Source organism: Staurois parvus, unplaced genomic scaffold, assembly GCF_062004578.1.
Source record: "Staurois parvus isolate SC_StPar_1 unplaced genomic scaffold, SC_StPar_1.0 ptg001239l, whole genome shotgun sequence".
NCBI classification, from domain to species: domain Eukaryota; kingdom Metazoa; phylum Chordata; class Amphibia; order Anura; family Ranidae; genus Staurois; species Staurois parvus.
This window is the reverse complement of record NW_028319035.1, coordinates 426032-446854: the sequence shown is the minus strand read 5'-3', so window position 1 is coordinate 446854 and position 20823 is coordinate 426032. Positions and strand designations below refer to the sequence as shown.

Here is a 20823-nt window from a genome sequence, read left to right as displayed (position 1 = left end):
TTGCGCCCTGCACATGTGATATGCCGGTCGGGTAATGGGACTTGGCACGGGGGTGGCGGCTGAGGACACGGCGGAAGAAGAGGTGGTAGAGGCGGACATCTTTGCCGGACCAAGGACGTGCAAACGTGGAGGCAAAAGCGGCGTGACCTGTCCAAGTTGCTGGTGCGGCTGTGACGGCACCACGTTCACCCAGTGGGCCGTAAATGACATGTACTGTCCCTGACCATAGTTACAGCTCCACACGTCGGCGCTGCCGTGCACTTTGGCAGAGACCGACATGCTCAAAGACTGGCCCACCATGTCTTCTACATGTGAATGCAGGGCTGGCACTGCCTTTTTGGCGAAGAAATGACGGCTTGGCACTCTCCACCGCGGCGCGGCACAAGCCATCATTTCTCTGAAAGGTGCTGAGTCCACCACTTGGAAAGGGAGGGACTGCAGCACCAGCAACTTGGACAGGAGGACGTTCAGCTTTTGCACCGTCGGGTGCGTGCTCGCAAACTGTTGTCTCTTGGAAACGGATTCCAAGAAAGACTGCTGACGGAATCCGTGAAGAGGAGTAGCAGGAGAAGGAGCATCTGAACGAGCGGAAGATGCCAACGAGCGACAACTCCCCTCAGCAGAGGTGTTGGAGCCTTGACTGGCTGATGGAGGGCGATTGACGTCGGGTGACGGAGCAAGTAACGGAGCGGGTGATGGAGCGGGGGCTGGGGCAGGCAGAACCGCCGTATCTTTATCACGGTTTTCCCAGGCCACCGAATGGCGACGCTGCATATGCTGACGCAACGCTGTAGTCCCAACATGGGCCCCCTGGCCACGCTTGACTTTCTGGCCACATAGTCGACATACGGCTACGTTTACTTCCTCCGGCGGCTTGACGAAAAATTGCCACACCGCCGAGTAGGAAACTTTGCCCCCGATACTCCTCACTGGCTGACTGCTGCTTCCTCCGTGCACACCGGCACCACTACTGGCCGTGGTGGTAGTAGGCTGCAGTGGAGCTGGTGCTCTACTCCGTGGACGTTTGGCTCCACTGACACTGCTGCGACCCTGCTGCCTCCTGGGCAACCCACCAACTGTTTTGCTCGCTGCCAAGCTGCCACCCTCTTCTCCTGATGATGCGGAAGAAATTGCCTGATGACGACGAGGCTGCCAAGTGCGATCAACCTCCTCATCATCAAGTAGGGTCTCCACCTCACTACTAGCCCCCTCGGCTGCGTCTGGGTCAGGAGACAGACCTGTCTCTAGACCGGCTACCGAGCCACTCTCCTCGCCACTACTTCTTCGCCTGGCTGCTGAAAAGGCGGATGTCTCCCCCCGTTCCTGACCGCCCTCTGTTAGCTCTTCCTCACTGTACAGTGGGGCTGAGCCCACAGCATGCGATACTTCGCTTGGTGAGGGAACACCAAAGGACAGGGGCAGGTAGAGGACACGTGATTTCAGTGGGCTTGGTCCCGGGCCATGCCAACTAACGGTTGTGTCTGACGTACCCACCGACCGTTGGCTGTAGGTGTCAGAGGTGACCTGGGAAGAGGAAGACGACCGAGCCAACCAATCGACGACGGCAGGGTTGTCGGTGGAGACACGACCGCTGGATGACACCGGGAGCACTGGCCTCTGGCTGCGAATAGTGCTGCCTCGACCCCTTCCTCTGCTGCCACGTCTGCTCGCTCCTAAAACATTGCCTCCTCTGCCACTCCTCTGCATGTTGTCTGACATACTCTTTAATTAAACGATTATGTGTCCCTGAGTAACAATTCTGTGTCCCTGAGTAACAATTCTGTGTCTGTGCGAGTAACAATTCTGTGGCCCTAAGTAACAGTTCTGTGGCCCTCAGTAACAATTCTGTGTCCCTGATTAACGTTTCTGTGGCCCCAAGTAACAGTTCTGTGGCCCTCAGTAACAATTCTGTGTCTGTGCGAGTAACAATTCTGTGTCTGTGTGAGTAACAATTCTGTGGCCCTAAGTAAAGTTTCTGTGGCCCTAAGTAACAATTCTCTGGCACTCAGTAACAATTCTGTCTGTCCCTGAGTAAAAATTCTGTGGCCCTAAGTAAAGTTTCTGGGGCCCTGAGTAACAATTATCTGGCACTCAGTAACAATTCTGTCTGTCCCTGAGTAACAATTCTCTGGCACTCAGTAACAATTCTGTCTGTCCCTGAGTAAAAATTCTCTGGCCCTAAGTAAAGTTTCTGTGGCCCTGAGTAACAATTCTCTGGCACTCCGTAACAATTCTGTCTGTCCCTGAGTAACAATTCTCTGGCACTCAGTAACAATTCTGTCTGTCCCTGAGTAAAAATTCTGTGGCCCTAAGTAAAGTTTCTGTGGCCCTGAGTAACAATTCTCTGGCACTCCGTAACAATTCTGTCTGTCCCTGAGTATGAATTCCGTGGCCCTAACTAGCGTTTCTTTGTCCCTAAGTAAAGTTTCTGTGGCCCTCAGTAACAGTTCTGTGTCTGTGCGAGTAACAATTCTGTGTCTGTGCGAGTAACAATTCTGTGGCCCTAAGTAAAGTTTCTGTGGCCCTAAGTAACAATTCTCTGGCACTCCGTAACAATTCTGTCTGTCCCTGAGTAACAATTCTCTGGCACTCAGTAACAATTCTGTCTGTCCCTGAGTAAAAATTCTGTGGCCCTAAGTAAAGTTTCTGTGGCCCTGAGTAACAATTCTCTGGCACTCCGTAACAATTCTGTCTGTCCCTGAGTAACAATTCTCTGGCACTCCGTAACAATTCTGTCTGTCCCTGAGTATGAATTCTGTGGCCCTAACTAGCGTTTCTTTGTCCCTAAGTAACAGTTCTGTGGCCCTGAGTAACAATTCTGTGTCTGTGCGAGTAACAATTCTGTGGCCCTAAGTAACAGTTCTGTGGCCCTCAGTAACAGTTCTGTGTCTGTGCGAGTAACAATTCTGTGTCTGTGCGAGTAACAATTCTGTGGCCCTAAGTAAAGTTTCTGTGGCCCTAAGTAACAATTCTCTGGCACTCAGTAACAATTCTGTCTGTCCCTGAGTAACAATTCTCTGGCACTCAGTAACAATTCTGTCTGTCCCTGAGTAAAAATTCTGTGGCCCTAAGTAAAGTTTCTGGGGCCCTGAGTAACAATTCTCTGGCACTCAGTAACAATTCTGTCTGTCCCTGAGTAACAATTCTCTGGCACTCAGTAACAATTCTGTCTGTCCCTGAGTAAAAATTCTGTGGCCCTAATTAAAGTTTCTGTGGCCCTAAGTAACAATTCTCTGGCACTCAGTAACAATTCTGTCTGTCCCTGAGTAACAATTCTCTGGCACTCAGTAACAATTCTGTCTGTCCCTGAGTAAAAATTCTGTGGCCCTAAGTAAAGTTTCTGTGGCCCTAAGTAACAATTCTCTGGCACTCCGTAACAATTCTGTCTGTCCCTGAGTATGAATTCCGTGGCCCTAACTAGCGTTTCTTTGTCCCTAAGTAAAGTTTCTGTGGCCCTCAGTAACAGTTCTGTGTCTGTGCGAGTAACAATTCTGTGTCTGTGCGAGTAACAATTCTGTGGCCCTAAGTAAAGTTTCTGTGGCCCTAAGTAACAATTCTCTGGCACTCCGTAACAATTCTGTCTGTCCCTGAGTAACAATTCCGTGGCCCTAACTAGCGTTTCTTTGTCCCTAAGTAAAGTTTCTGTGGCCCTCAGTAACAGTTCTGTGTCTGTGCGAGTAACAATTCTGTGTCTGTGCGAGTAACAATTCTGTGGCCCTAAGTAAAGTTTCTGTGGCCCTAAGTAACAATTCTCTGGCACTCCGTAACAATTCTGTCTGTCCCTGAGTAAAAATTCTGTGGCCCTAAGTAAAGTTTCTGTGGCCCAGAGTAACAATTCTCTGGCACTCCGTAACAATTCTGTCTGTCCCTGAGTATGAATTCTGTGGCCCTAACTAGCGTTTCTTTGTCCCTAAGTAACAGTTCTGTGGCCCTGAGTAACAATTCTGTGTCTGTGCGAGTAACAATTCTGTGGCCCTAAGTAACAGTTCTGTGGCCCTCAGTAACAGTTCTGTGTCTGTGCGAGTAACAATTCTGTGTCTGTGCGAGTAACAATTCTGTGGCCCTAAGTAAAGTTTCTGTGGCCCTAAGTAACAATTCTCTGGCACTCAGTAACAATTCTGTCTGTCCCTGAGTAACAATTCTCTGGCACTCAGTAACAATTCTGTCTGTCCCTGAGTAAAAATTCTGTGGCCCTAAGTAAAGTTTCTGGGGCCCTGAGTAACAATTCTCTGGCACTCAGTAACAATTCTGTCTGTCCCTGAGTAAAAATTCTATGGCCCTAATTAAAGTTTCTGTGGCCCTAAGTAACAATTCTCTGGCACTCAGTAACAATTCTGTCTGTCCCTGAGTAACAATTCTCTGACACTCCGTAACAATTCTGTCTGTCCCTGAGTAACAATTCTCTGGCACTCAGTAACAATTCTGTCTGTCCCTGAGTAAAAATTCTGTGGCCCTAAGTAAAGTTTCTGTGGCCCTAAGTAACAATTCTCTGGCACTCCGTAACAATTCTGTCTGTCCCTGAGTATGAATTCCGTGGCCCTAACTAGCGTTTCTTTGTCCCTAAGTAAAGTTTCTGTGGCCCTCAGTAACAGTTCTGTGTCTGTGCGAGTAACAATTCTGTGTCTGTGCGAGTAACAATTCTGTGGCCCTAAGTAAAGTTTCTGTGGCCCTAAGTAACAATTCTCTGGCACTCCGTAACAATTCTGTCTGTCCCTGAGTATGAATTCCGTGGCCCTAACTAGCGTTTCTTTGTCCCTAAGTAAAGTTTCTGTGGCCCTCAGTAACAGTTCTGTGTCTGTGCGAGTAACAATTCTGTGGCCCTAAGTAAAGTTTCTGTGGCCCTAAGTAACAATTCTCTGGCACTCCGTAACAATTCTGTCTGTCCCTGAGTAACAATTCTCTGGCACTCAGTAACAATTCTGTCTGTCCCTGAGTAAAAATTCTGTGGCCCTAAGTAAAGTTTCTGTGGCCCAGAGTAACAATTCTCTGGCACTCCGTAACAATTCTGTCTGTCCCTGAGTATGAATTCTGTGGCCCTAACTAGCGTTTCTTTGTCCCTAAGTAACAGTTCTGTGGCCCTGAGTAACAATTCTGTGTCTGTGCGAGTAACAATTCTGTGGCCCTAAGTAACAGTTCTGTGGCCCTCAGTAACAGTTCTATGTCTGTGCGAGTAACAATTCTGTGGCCCTAAGTAACAGTTCTGTGGCCTTCAGTAACAATTCTGTGTCTGTGCGAGTAACAATTCTGTGTCTGTGCGAGTAACAATTCTGTGGCCCTAAGTAAAGTTTCTGTGGCCCTAAGTAACAATTCTCTGGCACTCAGTAACAATTCTGTCTGTCCCTGAGTAACAATTCTCTGGCACTCAGTAACAATTCTGTCTGTCCCTGAGTAAAAATTCTGTGGCCCTAAGTAAAGTTTCTGTGGCCCTAAGTAACAATTCTCTGGCACTCAGTAACAATTCTGTCTGTCCCTGAGTAACAATTCTCTGGCACTCAGTAACAATTCTGTCTGTCCCTGAGTAAAAATTCTGTGGCCCTAATTAAAGTTTCTGTGGCCCTAAGTAACAATTCTCTGGCACTCAGTAACAATTCTGTCTGTCCCTGAGTAACAATTCTCTGGCACTCAGTAACAATTCTGTCTGTCCCTGAGTAACAATTCTGTGGCCCTAATAACGTTTCTGTGGCCCTAAGTAACAATTCTCTGGCACTGAGTAACAATTCTGTCTGTCCCTGATTATGAATTCTGTGGCCCTAACTAGCGTTTCTTTGTCCCTAAATAACGATTCTGTGGCCCTCATTAACAAGTCTGTGTCCCTGAGTAATGGTTCTCTGTCCCTAAGTAACTTTTCTCTGTCCCCAATTATCGTTTCTGTGGCCCTAACTCTGTCCCTGTCCCTAGTACAGAGCGGTCTGCCTCTGTTCAATAACTGCAGGCAAATGAAGAATTCCAAAATGGCCGCTATTTATAGCTCGACCATTACACAGTGCTGGCTGGCTGGCTGCTGATTGGCTGATGCGATCAGATGTAGTTGAGGAATGCATTATGGGTCAGCGCGCCTTGTCTGCGCGCCTTCCCAGACATCCCCGCTCCGTCGCCGCACATGTCGCCGCCATTTTCTGAAAAATTTCGATTCGCGCGTCCGAATTAGGCTATTTTTCGGATTCGGCACGAATCGAAATTTTTCCGATATTCGACTCGAATTCCACTTCGGATACTTCGATTCGCTCATCTCTAGTACAGACCTTGGATCCATTGTGAAGGTATGAATTTTGTTCTGGTCTTAGGTTGTTACCTCTCTTAGCGTGACATTCAAATCACTCAACTCTTGGAGGTTTTATAAGGAGCACCTAGTACAAATCAGATAGGAAATGGTAAAAAAAAAAAAAAAACAATGTTGCTTCGGCAGGTTTTTTCTAACTCTTTCCACCTAAGAAGTACACAGAGAATTCAGGATTGGAACCTCCAGGCATCAAGAGTGAGCTCTTTTATCCTGCATGGGGACAGAGGTTTTCCTCATCTTCGATCACAGAGAGTTGTGTCCCATGCCCCATTGGGTGACCACAAACATACCAAATGCAAGTTATTCTGTTTTTCTTTTTTTCTTTCTATAAAACATTTCTGGAACGAACTATAATATAGATACGTATCACACTAGGGCTCTCCCTTCACTCCTATTTTTATGGTTGACACTCGGAACCATACCATGGATCCTCATTCTGCCTCTTTGGTTTGAACTTCTGGAACTCTGAGGACCACATAGTACAAAGGTTCGTATCACCAAAAAAAGCCTTTCAGAACCATTATTGGTTAAGAGTATCAGATTCAGTCAACAAGTTTTGGATAGGATTCTCCTTATTCAGGGATAGAGCAATGGATGTTAATGAAATCAAGATGGAATGCACTAAAGGACCAGAATCAAGGTTGGACTGAGACTAGTGAACCCTAGAGGCAATGTGGAGTTCCAGCTGGCAACCAACCCAAAATACCACATCAAAAAAGGCTACCTGGGGTTCTTGAAATCCAGAGTCACTCCATTTTTTGCCCAGCTGAATGAGATGGTCGGGATACCCTCAGCTTTGCAGACAAGACCAGTAGAGGTCTTCCCATCTCCTGGTACAGCCACCTTGCTCAGGTGCACCCCCTTCTGTATCTCTGGCTTAACTGCAGGAAGAAAGGCATTTAAAGTGGAACTCCAAACAGATATCAAATATAAAAAATTATTATTATAGGATTAGGTGTATTTTAAATGTGAGCAGTGTAAGTACATGAATGTGGCCTGCTATCAGCTTCTTGAAGTTCCTGCACAGTATAGCTCAGACTGGAGAGAGAGAAGCAGCACAAGGAGCCAATAGGTTGTGTCGTAGTACTCATATGCTAGCAAGGAACATGTCATTAGGAGGAGAGAGCAGGGTGACAGAGAAATGGTGCTTCTCCTTTCACGGTCCAGTCACAGGCTGGGGGAGGGCCAAGACTGTAAAGGGACTCCATGATGGGAAAGGGATGGAGGTTACCATCATTGACCTCCTTTTGAAAATGCTAGTTTCCTGGATTCCTCTGACTTTCAGAGTCGCTGACACAGAACAAGCATGCAGATTAAAATTGAACCGAAATATTCTTACAGCGCACAACCAACCGAGCGTCGGCCTTTACAAATGGCGGCACCCCATTATCCACCGCGCACTCGTAACGTCCGGCATCTGACCTCTTAGCTTCGCTGATAACCAGGCGTCCGGTGAGACCATGAACTTGTCGCTCCAGACCAGATAGATCCCGGTCTTCATCCCCCTGTCAATGGGTAACAGATGGCACTCAGCCAGGTTCTTCCAGGGAAACTGCACAATAGAGCGACATAGACAGGAAAGACACACCCAGAGGGGGACTGACCATTTGGATCGCTACTAACCCACCAGGGATAGCACGGCCACCATCCCACCAGGGATCCCCTGCCCTCCACCCCACCTGGGACTACCAGCCACCTCCCACTGCGTTTCGGACACTGCTTCGCCATCCCTGAGCAGCACCCCCCCACCCACCCCGACCCTTCCTGCACCCCACTCACCCCAACATGCCGCCCGCGCTCCTCCTCCTTGTCCTCCTCTCCTCCATCCCTAAAACCGCCTTCCTCTACCCACCCACCCCCGCTAAGCAGCTCTATATCGCCCCCTCACTTCTCCCCTCTCCCCACTATGGCACCCACCACCTCCTCCTGCTACTCCACTTCCCCGCTGACCCACTTGCCACCACTTTCAGACCCAAGCGCTCCTACACCTCCCGTTCCCACGCCACCTTCCTCACCCTCCTCCTTCTCATATCAGCTGGGGACATCTCCCCAAACCCTGGCCCCTCACCACCTCACACCCCCCCTAGAGCCCCCCCTGCTCACGCCAGCCGACGCGACCCCCTCAACCTCATACATGTACCCCTCCTCCCCATATCTATTCCCCCTCTCTCGGTTGCACTCCTGAATGCCCGTTCGGTTTGCAATAAGCTTACCGCCATCCATGACCTCTTCATCTCCCGCTCCCTCAACCTCCTAGCAGTCACCGAAACCTGGGTACAGGCCACTGACTCCACTTCCCCTGCGGCACTCACCCATGGAGGTCTCATCTGGACCCATTCACCAAGACTGAGCGATCGCAGAGGTGGTGGTGTCGGCTTGCTCCTATCACCGCTTAGCACCTTCCAGGTCCTCCCTAACCCACCCTCTCTTTCCTTCCCCTCCTTTGAGGCGCACTGCATCCGACTCTTCTCACCCACCCCCCTAAGGATCGTAGTGATCTACAGGCCTCCCGGATCCATAGCCCGCTTCCTGGATGACTTCGCCGCCTGGCTCCCCTTCTTCCTCTCCTCTGAGCTACCGACCATCATCCTCGGGGACTTCAACATCCCCATCAACGACAACACCCCGGCTACTTCCCAATTCCTCCACCTAACCTCCTCCTTCGCGCTCACACAGCACACTCAATCCTCCACCCACTTCGGAGGGAACACCCTGGACCTTGTCTTCTCCCACCTCTGTACCCTCAACCAGTTCTCGAACACCCCCTTCCCTCTCTCCGACCACCACCTCCTCACCTTCTCCATCTCCCCTTCCCCCAACTCCCCCCCTCAAAAACGCCAAACCATCACCAGCCGCAACCTCCGCAACCTGAACCCGGCCCCCCTCCACTCTGCCACCGACTGCCTACACGACAGCATCCTCCCACTGTCATGTCCTGACATAGCCACCACCTTGTACAATGACTCACTGTCAGCTGCCCTAGACTCTCTGGCACCCCTAACCACACGCATCATCAAACCCAGACCGCTTCAACCCTGGCAGACCGACAGCACTAAACGCCTCAAATGTCGCAGTCGCGCACTGGAGAGACTGTGGCGCAAAACCAGGTCCCCTCATACTTTCTCCCTCTACAAATCTGCATTTCTTATCTACACCTCCTCCCTCCACGCCGCCAAGCAGGCCTACTTTGTTAACCTAATAAACACCCTCTCCTCCTGCCCCCGCCAACTCTTCTCCACCTTCAACTCCCTGCTCTCCCCCCCCCCCTCCTCCACTCAGTACCTCTCTCACCGCCCACAAGATTGCCACCCATTTCCACAACAAGATTGACGCTATCCGTAAGGACATCGTCAACTTGCAATCTACCTCCCCACCTAGCCTCCTCGCCCCCGTCACCCCTTCATCTCCCCCCTCCTCTGCCCTCACAACCGCACTGCCCCCCTCCTCTCCCAATTCCCCGCCCACCATAACCCCCCCTGCACTGCACTCCCTCAGCCCTGTCACTACTGAGGAAGTCGCCAAAGTCCTCTCAAAAGCCCGCCTCACTACCTGCCCCCTGGACCCTATCCCCTCTCAACTCCTCCGGTCACCCCCCTCTTCCCTCATCCGCTCCCTCACCCACATCTTCAATCTCTCCATCTCTACTGGCGTATTCCCCTCCCCCCTAAAGCACGCGCATATCACCCCCATCCTCAAAAAGCCCTCCCTGGATCCCGCGGACCCCAACAACCTCAGACCCATCTCTCTGCTGCCACTCACCTCCAAGCTCCTTGAACGCATAGTCTACGATCGCCTAAGCGCCCACCTTACAGACAATAACCTCCTTGACCCTCTACAGTCCGGCTTCCGTCCCCTACACTCCACTGAAACTGCCCTCCTCAAAATCACTAACGACCTACTCAACGCCAAAGCCAAGGGCGACTACTCTGTCCTCCTTCTCCTGGACCTCTCTGCGGCCTTCGACACAGTTGACCACCCCCTCCTCCTTAATAAACTACTCTCCCTTGGCATCGGAGATACTGCTCTCTCTTGGTTCTCATCCTACCTATCCCGACGCTCCTTCAGTGTCACCTACAATGGTGCCACCTCCCCCTCCCTCCCCTTCTCTGTTGGGGTCCCCCAAGGCTCTGTCCTTGGACCCCTTCTCTTCTCCATCTACACCTCCTCCCTGGGCAAACTCATACAATCTCACGGCTTCAACTATCACCTCTATGCTGACGACACCCAAATCTACCTCTCCACCCCTCACCTCACCCCCACTATCTCCGCCCGCATCACTCACCTCCTAAATGACATCTCAGACTGGATGTCGCTACATTTCCTCAAGCTCAACCTCTCCAAAACCAAGCTCCTCATCTTTCCCCCTGCCAACACCCCCCCCCCCCCCCCCATCCTATCCATCATCACCAACAACTCCACTATCACTCCCGCCCCGCAAGCCAAAGTCCTTGGCGTCATTCTTGACGCGAACCTCTCCCTCCAACCGCATGTCAAATCACTCACAAACACATGCAGGCTCCATCTTCGCAACATTGCCAAGATACGCTCCTTCCTCACCCCAGACACCACCAAACTTCTAGTACACTCCCTCATCATCTCACGCCTTGACTACTGCAACTCCCTCCTCACTGGCCTACCCAAGTGCAGGCTCTCCCCGCTCCAGACCATCTTGAACTCAGCTGCCAGACTCATCCACCTCACCACCCGCTCCACCTCTGCCACCCCCCTCTGCCTCTCCCTCCACTGGCTCCCGATTGCCCAACGCATCAAATTTAAACTCCTAACCCTGACCTACAAAGCCGTTCACAACACTGCCCCTGACTACCTCACCAACCTGATCACCAAGTACCACCCTACCCGTACCCTTCGCTCCTCACAGGACCTCCTTCTATCCTGCTCCCTGGTCTCCTCCTCCCATGCACGACTGCAGGACTTCTCCAGGTCCTCCCCCATCCTCTGGAACTCACTGCCCCCTTCCCTATTCACATTCAGGCGCTCCCTCAAAACCCATCTCTTCAGGGAAGCCTACCCCACCCTCACCTAACGGCCATCCTCCCTCATTCCTCCCACCACTTCATCCCCCTCAGCCACTTCCTACTGTACCTTTACCCCCTCCCTCCTAGATTGTAAGCTCGTAAGAGTAGGGCCCTCTTACCCCTCGTACGTTGTTTGTTGTTGTTGTACTGTGCCATGTATTGTCCCCCCTATTGTACAGCGCTGAGCAAACCCTTTGGCGCTATATAAACTCGTAGTAATAATAATAATAATAATAATTTGGAAACTCGGGCACTGCTCGAGGGCCCGGTGTCAGTAGGGGGCCGCATGAGATGCCACTGGTACCTTTTTCATAGGCTTTTGGAGTTTGGGCAAGGACACAGGGGCCCCATGATCCCCTATTGCCCGGGGGCCCCATGAGTTGACAGTTTGCCCCTGGACACATCCCTTGGCCAAAAGCTTCATTTTACATCCTACCATGGCCTATAGCCTGGGAACGCCTACTCAAGCATGTGCAGAACAATCATTCCCAGCCCCGCCCATAAACTCTCCCACCTCCTATGCAGACTACATAAGCACATTCCTGGTCACTTAGAAATTAATTATTCACACCCCCGCTCCGCCTTCTCAACTGGCCTTCCCCAACATACATAAATTGATGAAAGCAAGGAATGGGGTGATGTCACTTACCAACCACCTCCACTGGAACATGCCGTCTGTGGCTGGATTGGCATCAGCTGTGCACACGATCTCTGCTCTGCCCCCCAAATCTACCTCTGTGGGGTCTCCAAGGCTACGAATAGTCGGAGAGTCTGTGGAGGAAACCCGAAGAGGCAACAGAGGCTGTCTCTGTAATTAAACGCTATGGGGTGAATTTATTGAGAGAAAAAAAAAATTTAGAAAAATTGTGTAGCACTACCCCCTTAGGAGTCACTAGAAGATATGGGTCCCCTATAGTCCTGCACAGCTAGGCAGCATGCATCTTCACACAGAGTCAGAAATCAGTCCTTGAGCATTGGTTTTGTTGTTTTATTTAGGGGATTTGAACTTGGATAGGGTTAGGGGTGTACAGGATGCCCAAGGAAACCGATGAGCTGAGGACAACTTCATGGAATTTTTGCAAGCCTTCTCTGCAGTACAGTCTCTGTTGAAGAGCTAGCCAGCATCTCCCAATGTACCACCCCAGGCCCTAGATGAACTCCTCTTCCTCACCCTGCAATCTGGAGGTATCCCTGGGCAGGGGATCGGGTGTCTGTTGCTTTAAGTAGCAGACAGTACCAAGTAGATAGCGAATCTGGGTTCCCACCACAGTACTCTTTCCCCTATCCACTCAGGGGGTGCAGAGGAACTCACTCACATTCTCTCCTGTACCGCTGGTGGGTCGGTGGCTGCTTCCAGGCCTTTCCAGCTGGGCCGCTCCTTTCCTGCCATACAGGTGGTCCTCAGTCTAGGGCCAGTGAAACTTTGAGGTTCTCCCTTTCCAGTTCCAGGCCTGCAGGTAGGCCCCATCCCACTGGGCCTCCTTGCAGCCTCCTGTCTTCAGCCTCAAATCTTCTTCATTGCCTTGCACCTGAACTCCCCTGCAGCTGAGCAGGCTCCAACACCTTTAAGGATATCACAGCCCCTTTCCAACCTCCTATTGAGGATTGGCTAGGATCCTTCAAGAGTGCAAGCCAGCCACTCCTTATATCCACCCACCGCCTCTAGGGCCTTCCTACAAAACCCTAGAGCAGGAGGAAATTCCAGAGGGGCCGGCCGGCAGACCCTCTCAGCTCCTGACTGCAATTTGACCTTCTGGCTATTACACTTAGGCTGCTACTCAGCCTTCCTCACTGACAATCAAGATTATAGCTCCCCCTAGCTAAACTAAGAGGGTGCTACATTTGCAGAAAAATACAATCAACATCTAACTTCAGCTTGTTCAATTAAGCTTCAACAATAAATCCTGCAAGCTGATTGGCTACCATGGACAGCTACACCAGATTTTGCGCTCTCCAGTTTTAGCAAGTCAACCCCATAATATCAATGGACCATTGCTCTCTATATAACAGGTAGGTGCTTACAATGTACGTCTAGGGTCACCACTGTGCTGTTTTTGCCCTCTGTGTTCTCACAGGTCACAGTGTAGTCCCCGGAATCAGCGCGGCTCACGTTCCAAATTTCCAGAGCGCCGGCTCCGCGTAGGTGATGTCTGTAAGCTCCCTCTATAGGAGAAAAATGATCGTTCATATTATTATCCATTGTATAGTACCAACATCTCCTGCAATTCTAAACAAACCGTCCCAGTGAGGATCTCTATCTACTTTTTGATATCTATCAATTATCTATCTATCTATTGATATCTATCCAACTATCTATCTATCTATCCAACTATCTATCTATCTATCTATCTATCTATCTATCTATCTATCTATCTATTATCTATCTATCTATTGATATCTATCCAACTATCTATCTATCCAACTATCTATCAATCTATCTATCTATCTATCCAACTATCTATCTATCTATCTATCTATCTATCTATCTATCTATTATCTATCTATCTATCTATCTATCTATCTATCTATCTATCTATTATCTATCTATTATCTATCCATCCATCTATCTATCTATTATCTATCTATTATCTATCCATCCATCTATCTATCTATTATCTATCTATTATCTATCTATCTATTATCTATCTATCTATCTATCTATCTATCTATCTATCTATCTATCTATCTATCTATCTATCTATTATCTATCTATCTATCTATTATCTATTATCTATCTATCCATCTATTATCTATCTATCCATCCATCCATCCATCTATCTATTATCTATCTATCTATCTATCTATCTATCTATCTATTATCTATCCATCCATCCATCTATCAATCTATCTATCTATCTATCTATCTATCTATCTATCTATTATCTATCTATCTATCTATCTATTATCTATCTATCTATTATCTATCTATCTATCTATCTATCTATCTATCTATCTATCTATCTATCTATTATATTTGTAATCAATATAGATATAGGAACTTCTTAAATCATATTTTTCTCTTATTCGACATGAAGGCAATATGCGTCTAATGTCTATTGGTTCCTTCTGCTGTATTTAATGTCATGTAATATTTCTTTTTATCCTCACGATGTCGCCGTCGCCCTCTGCAGAGCGCTATCTGCTCATTTAATTCATCTCCATTAGCACCAGTAAAAATACCTCCAGGCTGTACATTGCAATAAGATTGTATTACAAAAAGGGTTTTCAGAGCATTTAAATAATGCATGATAGAACAATGGAGCTGCTCTTGTTTAATTCACAAGGAATAATGGAACAGTCTATGTACTTTAACACAAAAAGCGAGGTAACTGTTTACTCGCTGTTGTGCAAACTTTGTGCGTCCCGCCGGGCCATAACTCATTACTTTCTGTGCAGACGCTCCTGTAGCTCACTATAACAACAAAAAGGAACATCATGAAAGAATTATAATATGAATTTCCTGGAAAACGTTATCCGGATCATTCTCTTCAGGATATTACAAACTGTGCTCATAGCGGCCAGGCAGGGGTCAGCGGTCTACTGCCTGAGCTATTGTACATTGTCAGCCCTCTTGCTGGCTCCTGGCAGGATTGCACTGCCCTTCAATGGAATGGGTCAGCAGGATATCCGCTATGTACAGAAAATATATTTTTGTCAATGTTGTTTCAAATATATGAATTTACAGCATAGGAGCCATTCGGGCTATGTGCATCCATACTTGTGTTTATACATAGGAGAGAAAGAAAGAAAGAAAGAAAGAAAGAAAGAAAGAAAGAAGGAAGGAAAAAAAGAAAGAAAGAAAGAAAGGAAAGAAAGAAAGAAGAAAGGAAGGAAAAAAGGAAAGAAAGAAAGCAGGAAGGAAGGAAAGAAGAAAGGAAGGAAGGAAGGAAGGAAGGAAGGAAGGAAGGAAGGAAGGGGAAAGAAGGAAAGAAGGAAAGAAAGAAAGAAAGAAAGAAAGAAAGAAAGAAAGCAGGAAGGAAGGGGAAGGAAGGAAGGGGAAGGAAGGAAAGAAGGAAGGAAGGAAAGAAAGAAAGGAAGAAAGGAAGGAAGGAGAGAAAAAGAAAGAAAGAAAGAAATAGATGATAGATATGCAGAGAAAACAAAGAAAGAAAACAAGATATGGATAGATAGATAGATAGATAGATAGATAGATAGATAGATAGATAGATAGATAATAGATAGATAATAGATAGATAGATAATAGATAATAGATAGATAGATAATAGATAGATAGATAGATAGATAGATAGATAGATAATAGATAGATAGATAGATAGATAGATAGATAGATAGATAGATAGATAGATAGATAGATAATAGATAGATAGATAGATAGATAGATAATAGATAATAGATAGATAGATAATAGATAGATAGATAGATAGATAGATAGATAGATAGATAGATAGATAGATAATAGATAGATAGATAGATAGATAATAGATAGATAGATAGATAATAGATAGATAGATAGATAGATAGATAGATAGATAGATAATAGATAGATAGATGGATAGATAGATAGATAGATAGATAGATAGATAGATAGATAGATAGATAGATATGCAGATATGATCAACCAAACATCTGACTGAGAAGCTGTGTGATCTAACCAACGTTGACCATGTATGGTATGTTGATGGTAGATGGTTGGTTGCAGCATCTCAGGAAGGGTTGATCTCCAGGGTTCTCATAGTCTGTGGGGTTTATAGAGGATTCTGCAAAACCCACCCAAGGAGCAGTGGATGTGAAAACACCTCGGTACCTCACCTCTGTTCAGTGTCTCCCCCCTCCGTGACCAGGTGTAGGTGACCTCTGCTGGGTTGGCCCGAATGTGGACGGGGATTAGAGCCGCGCCATGCTCCACAGCCTGGACAACCTTTGGCTGATCATCAGTGAACTCTGGAGGAACTGAAACAACAAGATCAATAGATGTCACATATCAAAAACAATGTTCCCAAAAGGATAGCCAAAGGAGATGAAGAGATACAGACATGTTTGTAGTCCATATCAGGAGAGCAGCCCAGGGTGACAACCATGGCTGCCTCCATGGATACACTGAAGGAGTGAGTGTAGCCACCCAGGGACAGGAAGTGTGTTATCTGCAGGATTACCAAGTGAAAGTGTTTACCAGTATTTCAGCGTTGCATGTTCTTGATTAATGTTCATATTTTTAAATTGAGATATACAAAACATATAACCTAATCCTAAGAAAGGAACTTACAAAGCACATTGAGCTTGTAGAAAGTGTTGACTCCCTCCTTCAGGACATTGCTGTAGGCCTCGCATGCCACTCGTTTTCCATTGTCCGCTGAGGACAAGCTCAACGTGACTTTGCTGGAGGTTGACTTTCCACCATATTCAGCATTTTTCACCACCAGGTCCTTGCCCTTCAAACTGCAGACAGAGGTTTGGTTAATATGGGGCATCAGTACAAAACTTTCTAGTTTCCTGAAAGGAGCTCGGTGTTACTCACATGGCTCCTTGCTTCACCCATGTTATGGTGGACTCGGGGTTGCTGCTGCCACTTCGGCACACCAGAGTGATGTTACTGCCCCGTTGATACGCCTTGGACTCATTGGTGATTTTCACATCTATAGGTGGGACTAAAAGCACAAAAAACATGATGTAATGCCATTTTATCATCTCTACCCCAACAACAATTCACACCTTCAGCCATGATAATAGAATGATTAACACCTATGCAGTCTGCCTGACACCAAGGATGAGGTTATGACACTAGAACTGGATGGTTCCATAACTTTAACACCTCCCATCCTGTTCTTGGACATCTGCCTGGACACATTCCATGGCAGTGGCAGAACTACCAGGGTCACAAAGGTCGTGCTTCTGCCCCAAGATGGTAGGAAGGGTCCCAGTGGGAAGGGCTCCTGCCCCAGAGGGAAGGGCCCTGAGTTCATAAACAAGGGCCCCAGGCTTGGAGGGAAGGGCCCTGGGACCAGTAGGAAGGGCTCCTTGCACAGGGGCCCTGAAGGTTCTAGCTACGCCTCAATTCCATGATGATTGGATGAAGATGTCTGTGCTCCCTGTATGGATAGAAATTCTGGGAGATGTTCCTGTCACTCATTATAACTAAAGAAGTGGTTTGGAGAAGCTGCAAAACATCTTCAGCATTACAGAAAGGGTTCAGCTGAATGTGACTAACTACTACTAGATATACTATGACTTGGAGAAATGGGCATCTTCACAGACAGAAATATGTAATATGGCTTCAGGAAGCCACCTAGTGCATGGCCATTTCATACCACTGAGAGGTTCTTTATGACTTCCCAGATGAGAATGACCCACCAGACAATGCCTTGCTGGAAAAACTGAAGCCCTGGTGATAGTCTTACGTTGGGTCACCCAACCTCACTGCGGGCCAAGATTTTGGTAAATACATGCAACTTGCCAAAATAATATTTTAGATGCCTGACACCCTTACATAGATCATGTGGAGACAAAATAGGAAGATGTCATCAATACACCATAGACCATGACTTTAGAGTAATGTTAGAATGATGTGTCCGGGGATGAAGATTTGAGTGACACAAGATTCCTATTTCCCATCTCTGGTATTTGGAGGTAAAAATTTCCTTTTATGTCACCACAGCAACTTGAGAGGTGAACGAGTTACATTGAGGTGAAGTTCCTATGGCTGATAGACACCTGACCATTACTTCATGAGTTTGGTGGACATTCCATTCTAAAACCATGGACATTAATATGGAGTTCCCTTTTCGACTATAATGGCCTTCACTCTACTGGGAAGGTTATCCACAAGACTTTAGCATGTGTCTGCAGAAATTTGTGACTGTTGAGCCAAAAGAGCATTTGTACTGATGTTGGCTGAAAAGACCTGGCTTGCTATGATCATTCCAGTTCATCCCAAAGTTTTTCATTAGAGTTGAGTTCAGGGCTTGAGATTCTCAACACCAAACTTCTCCAACCACGTCTTTGTGGAGTTGGGTTTTGTACATGGGGGCAGTCATGCATGAAACGGAAAAGGGCCTACCCCAAACTGTTGGAAACACACATTTGTCTAAGATGTCTATTTTTGCTTTAGCATTAACAGCATCCTTAACTGGATACACTTGAACCCCATCATTTGAAAGGCGACCCACATGCTTTTCCCAACATAGTGTAGGTCTGATGGTCAGGTCAGTTGTCCACAAATGGTTGGCCATATATTGTTTGTAGCATCATGGCAGGAATAAAATGACTGTATGATGGAAGTTTGTTACTTACACTGAACATGGATCTTGGTTGTGGCAGATAGTATAGTCTTTCCATCATTTGTGGCATTGCAGCGATACGTGGCCTGGTTGTCGCTCGGAACAGTTTCCAGGATGATCTCCCGAGAGACAATCTTCCCTGCAATGATCTGTTTACCATCTGTCACTGGTCTCTTTTCCTGGATGAAGACAGGGGTATTTGTAATGCATTTCTATATTCCCCCAATAAAATATTATGGGGTGTTGGGTGGCAAGACACCTTCAAACAGTGTGTGTACAATGATGGAGCTGCAAGACTGAACCATACAGAAAATAAATAAGTGTGAGGTTCAGTCTTCTGGCTCTATCCTCAAAGAAGTCAAAATAAAGCAATGCCATGTTTTATTTTTCTGGACTCCAAGATCTTTTTGGCCATGCAAATTAAGCTGTCATTGTGACCTAATACAATATATCGGGAAGGACTGGACCATCTAGAACTACCCCAGAGGGCAGTAAGATGAGTTGACAATGTGGTAATGAGGTGCTCATTACTGCTTATGGAAAAATATCAACTTGATGAAGAGCCTCTGTGCAACAGAACTGAGAATTAGGGGCAAGTCCCAGCACTACAGGGGATGGGCACCTTGTTTTTGGGAAGAAATCTGTCCTTCACTGGCAATTACCTTCAGCCAAATAAGTCGGGGTGCTGGATGTCCCCCACTGGAGAAACAGGTTAGCTTGACACGTGTACCGGCACGAAAACGCTTGTCTAGGGGAGGAGCCTCTATCCATATTTTCTGGGGGGGATCTGAAAAACAGTGTAAAAATTCAACTGTCAAACTTTAAAATACATTTGGTTTTGCAGCCTTTTTAAACCTTTTTAACCCCTGAAATAACTTTCTGGCCTGAGGGAACCCCTGCTAAAAGTTCCTATATCTGTAACTCATGATACATTCGTGTTACGGTCAGAGGGAAGAATGCTCCTCACACTTGTGGTCATTGGGAAGAATGCTCCTCACACTTGTGGTCATTGGGAAGAATGCTCCTCACACTTGTGGTCATTGGGAAGAATGCTCCTTACACTTGTGGTCATTGGGAAGAATTACCCCCTTACAGATAGCTAAAAAGATCAATGGTGTCAGTGGGAACTTATCTGAGAGGCAGAAGTTGTTTTTTGCTTAAGGAACCCCTAGAAATCTCTGGAGGAACCCCAGGGTTCCATGGAAGCCTGGTTGAGAAACCATGGTCTACAGGACCAGAAAATCATACTGATAAGTTACTTTTCCTAAAGAAAGAAGTCAGCAAGGTTTCTAGAAATATCTCTAAACGTTTCATGAAAAAAAGATGGCTTTACAACGGCACTGCACATTTTGCACAGAGAGGACAACTGGTTCACAACGGGGTGAAAGAGGCCATCTACGTCAAACTGGAAAACTATCCCTTAAAAGGGGTGAAAGTCTTCCACATATGATGCTGTTTTTACATCTCTACCCCAGATTAACAACTACACAGACTTCCTGAAAACCAGATTGGAATTATGTAACTAGGGCAGGGCAGAGGCGTATTTAGCACAAGGCAAACAAGGCATTTGCCTAGGGCGGTATCTTTCGGGGGGGCAGCACCTCCCCCCAAAAGAAGGGATGGAAGAAGGGACACGCATGCCATGGGAACCAGGTGGGATCAGAGAGAGAGGCTGTGGGCTGCTTGATGGTGCATGCAGAGCCTGACTCTCATTCCTTGGGATGTCTGGAGGTGTGAAGATGAGTGTCTTTCTCTCTATTGCCGGGGGGGGGGATAGTGGAAGGCTCTCCCGCGGGTGGTGGGTAGGGGTGTGGTTGGTCAATGTCAGGCTCTCTCTGCTGGAGGGGGAGGGGGGGGTGTTGGCCCGTGTCCGTGGGGGCAAACAATTTTTGTGTGGGGGGGGATAGTGGAAGGCTCTCCCTCGGGTGGTGGGTAGGGGTGTGGTTGGTCAATGTCAGGCTCTCTCTGCCGGAGGGGGAGGGGGGGTGTTGGCCCGTGTCCATGGGGGCAAACAATTTTTGTGTGGGGGGGGGGATAGTGGAAGGCTCTCCCTCGGGTGGGGGGTAGGGGTGTGGTTGGTCAATGTCAGGCTCTCTCTGCTGGAGGGGGAGGGGGGTGTTGGCCCGTGTCCGTGGGGGCAAACAATTTTTGTGTGGGGGGGGATAGTGGAAGGCTCTCCCTCGGGTGGTGGGTAGGGGTGTGGTTGGTCAATGTCAGGCTCTCTCTGCCGGAGGGGGAGGGGGGGTGTTGGCCCGTGTCCATGGGGGCAAAC

The 20823-nt window shown here is 47.6% G+C and overlaps 1 protein-coding gene across 1 annotated transcript in view; it reads right to left on the bottom strand.

Moving 5' to 3' along the window:
- The window catches only part of NPHS1 (NPHS1 adhesion molecule, nephrin), a 77647-nt gene that overhangs the window by 26630 nt on the left and 30194 nt on the right, over nucleotides 1-20823 (bottom strand). Inside the window, exons 12-20 of the mRNA XM_089660405.1 lie at nucleotides 19214-19338; nucleotides 18565-18730; nucleotides 16793-16922; nucleotides 16541-16713; nucleotides 16087-16227; nucleotides 13339-13479; nucleotides 11966-12087; nucleotides 7620-7785; nucleotides 7005-7161 (exon numbers count right to left, since the gene is read on the bottom strand). Of these exons, the coding sequence (XP_089516531.1) occupies nucleotides 7005-7161; nucleotides 7620-7785; nucleotides 11966-12087; nucleotides 13339-13479; nucleotides 16087-16227; nucleotides 16541-16713; nucleotides 16793-16922; nucleotides 18565-18730; nucleotides 19214-19338 (1321 nt within the window). The remainder of the gene's footprint in view (nucleotides 1-7004; nucleotides 7162-7619; nucleotides 7786-11965; nucleotides 12088-13338; nucleotides 13480-16086; nucleotides 16228-16540; nucleotides 16714-16792; nucleotides 16923-18564; nucleotides 18731-19213; nucleotides 19339-20823) is intronic.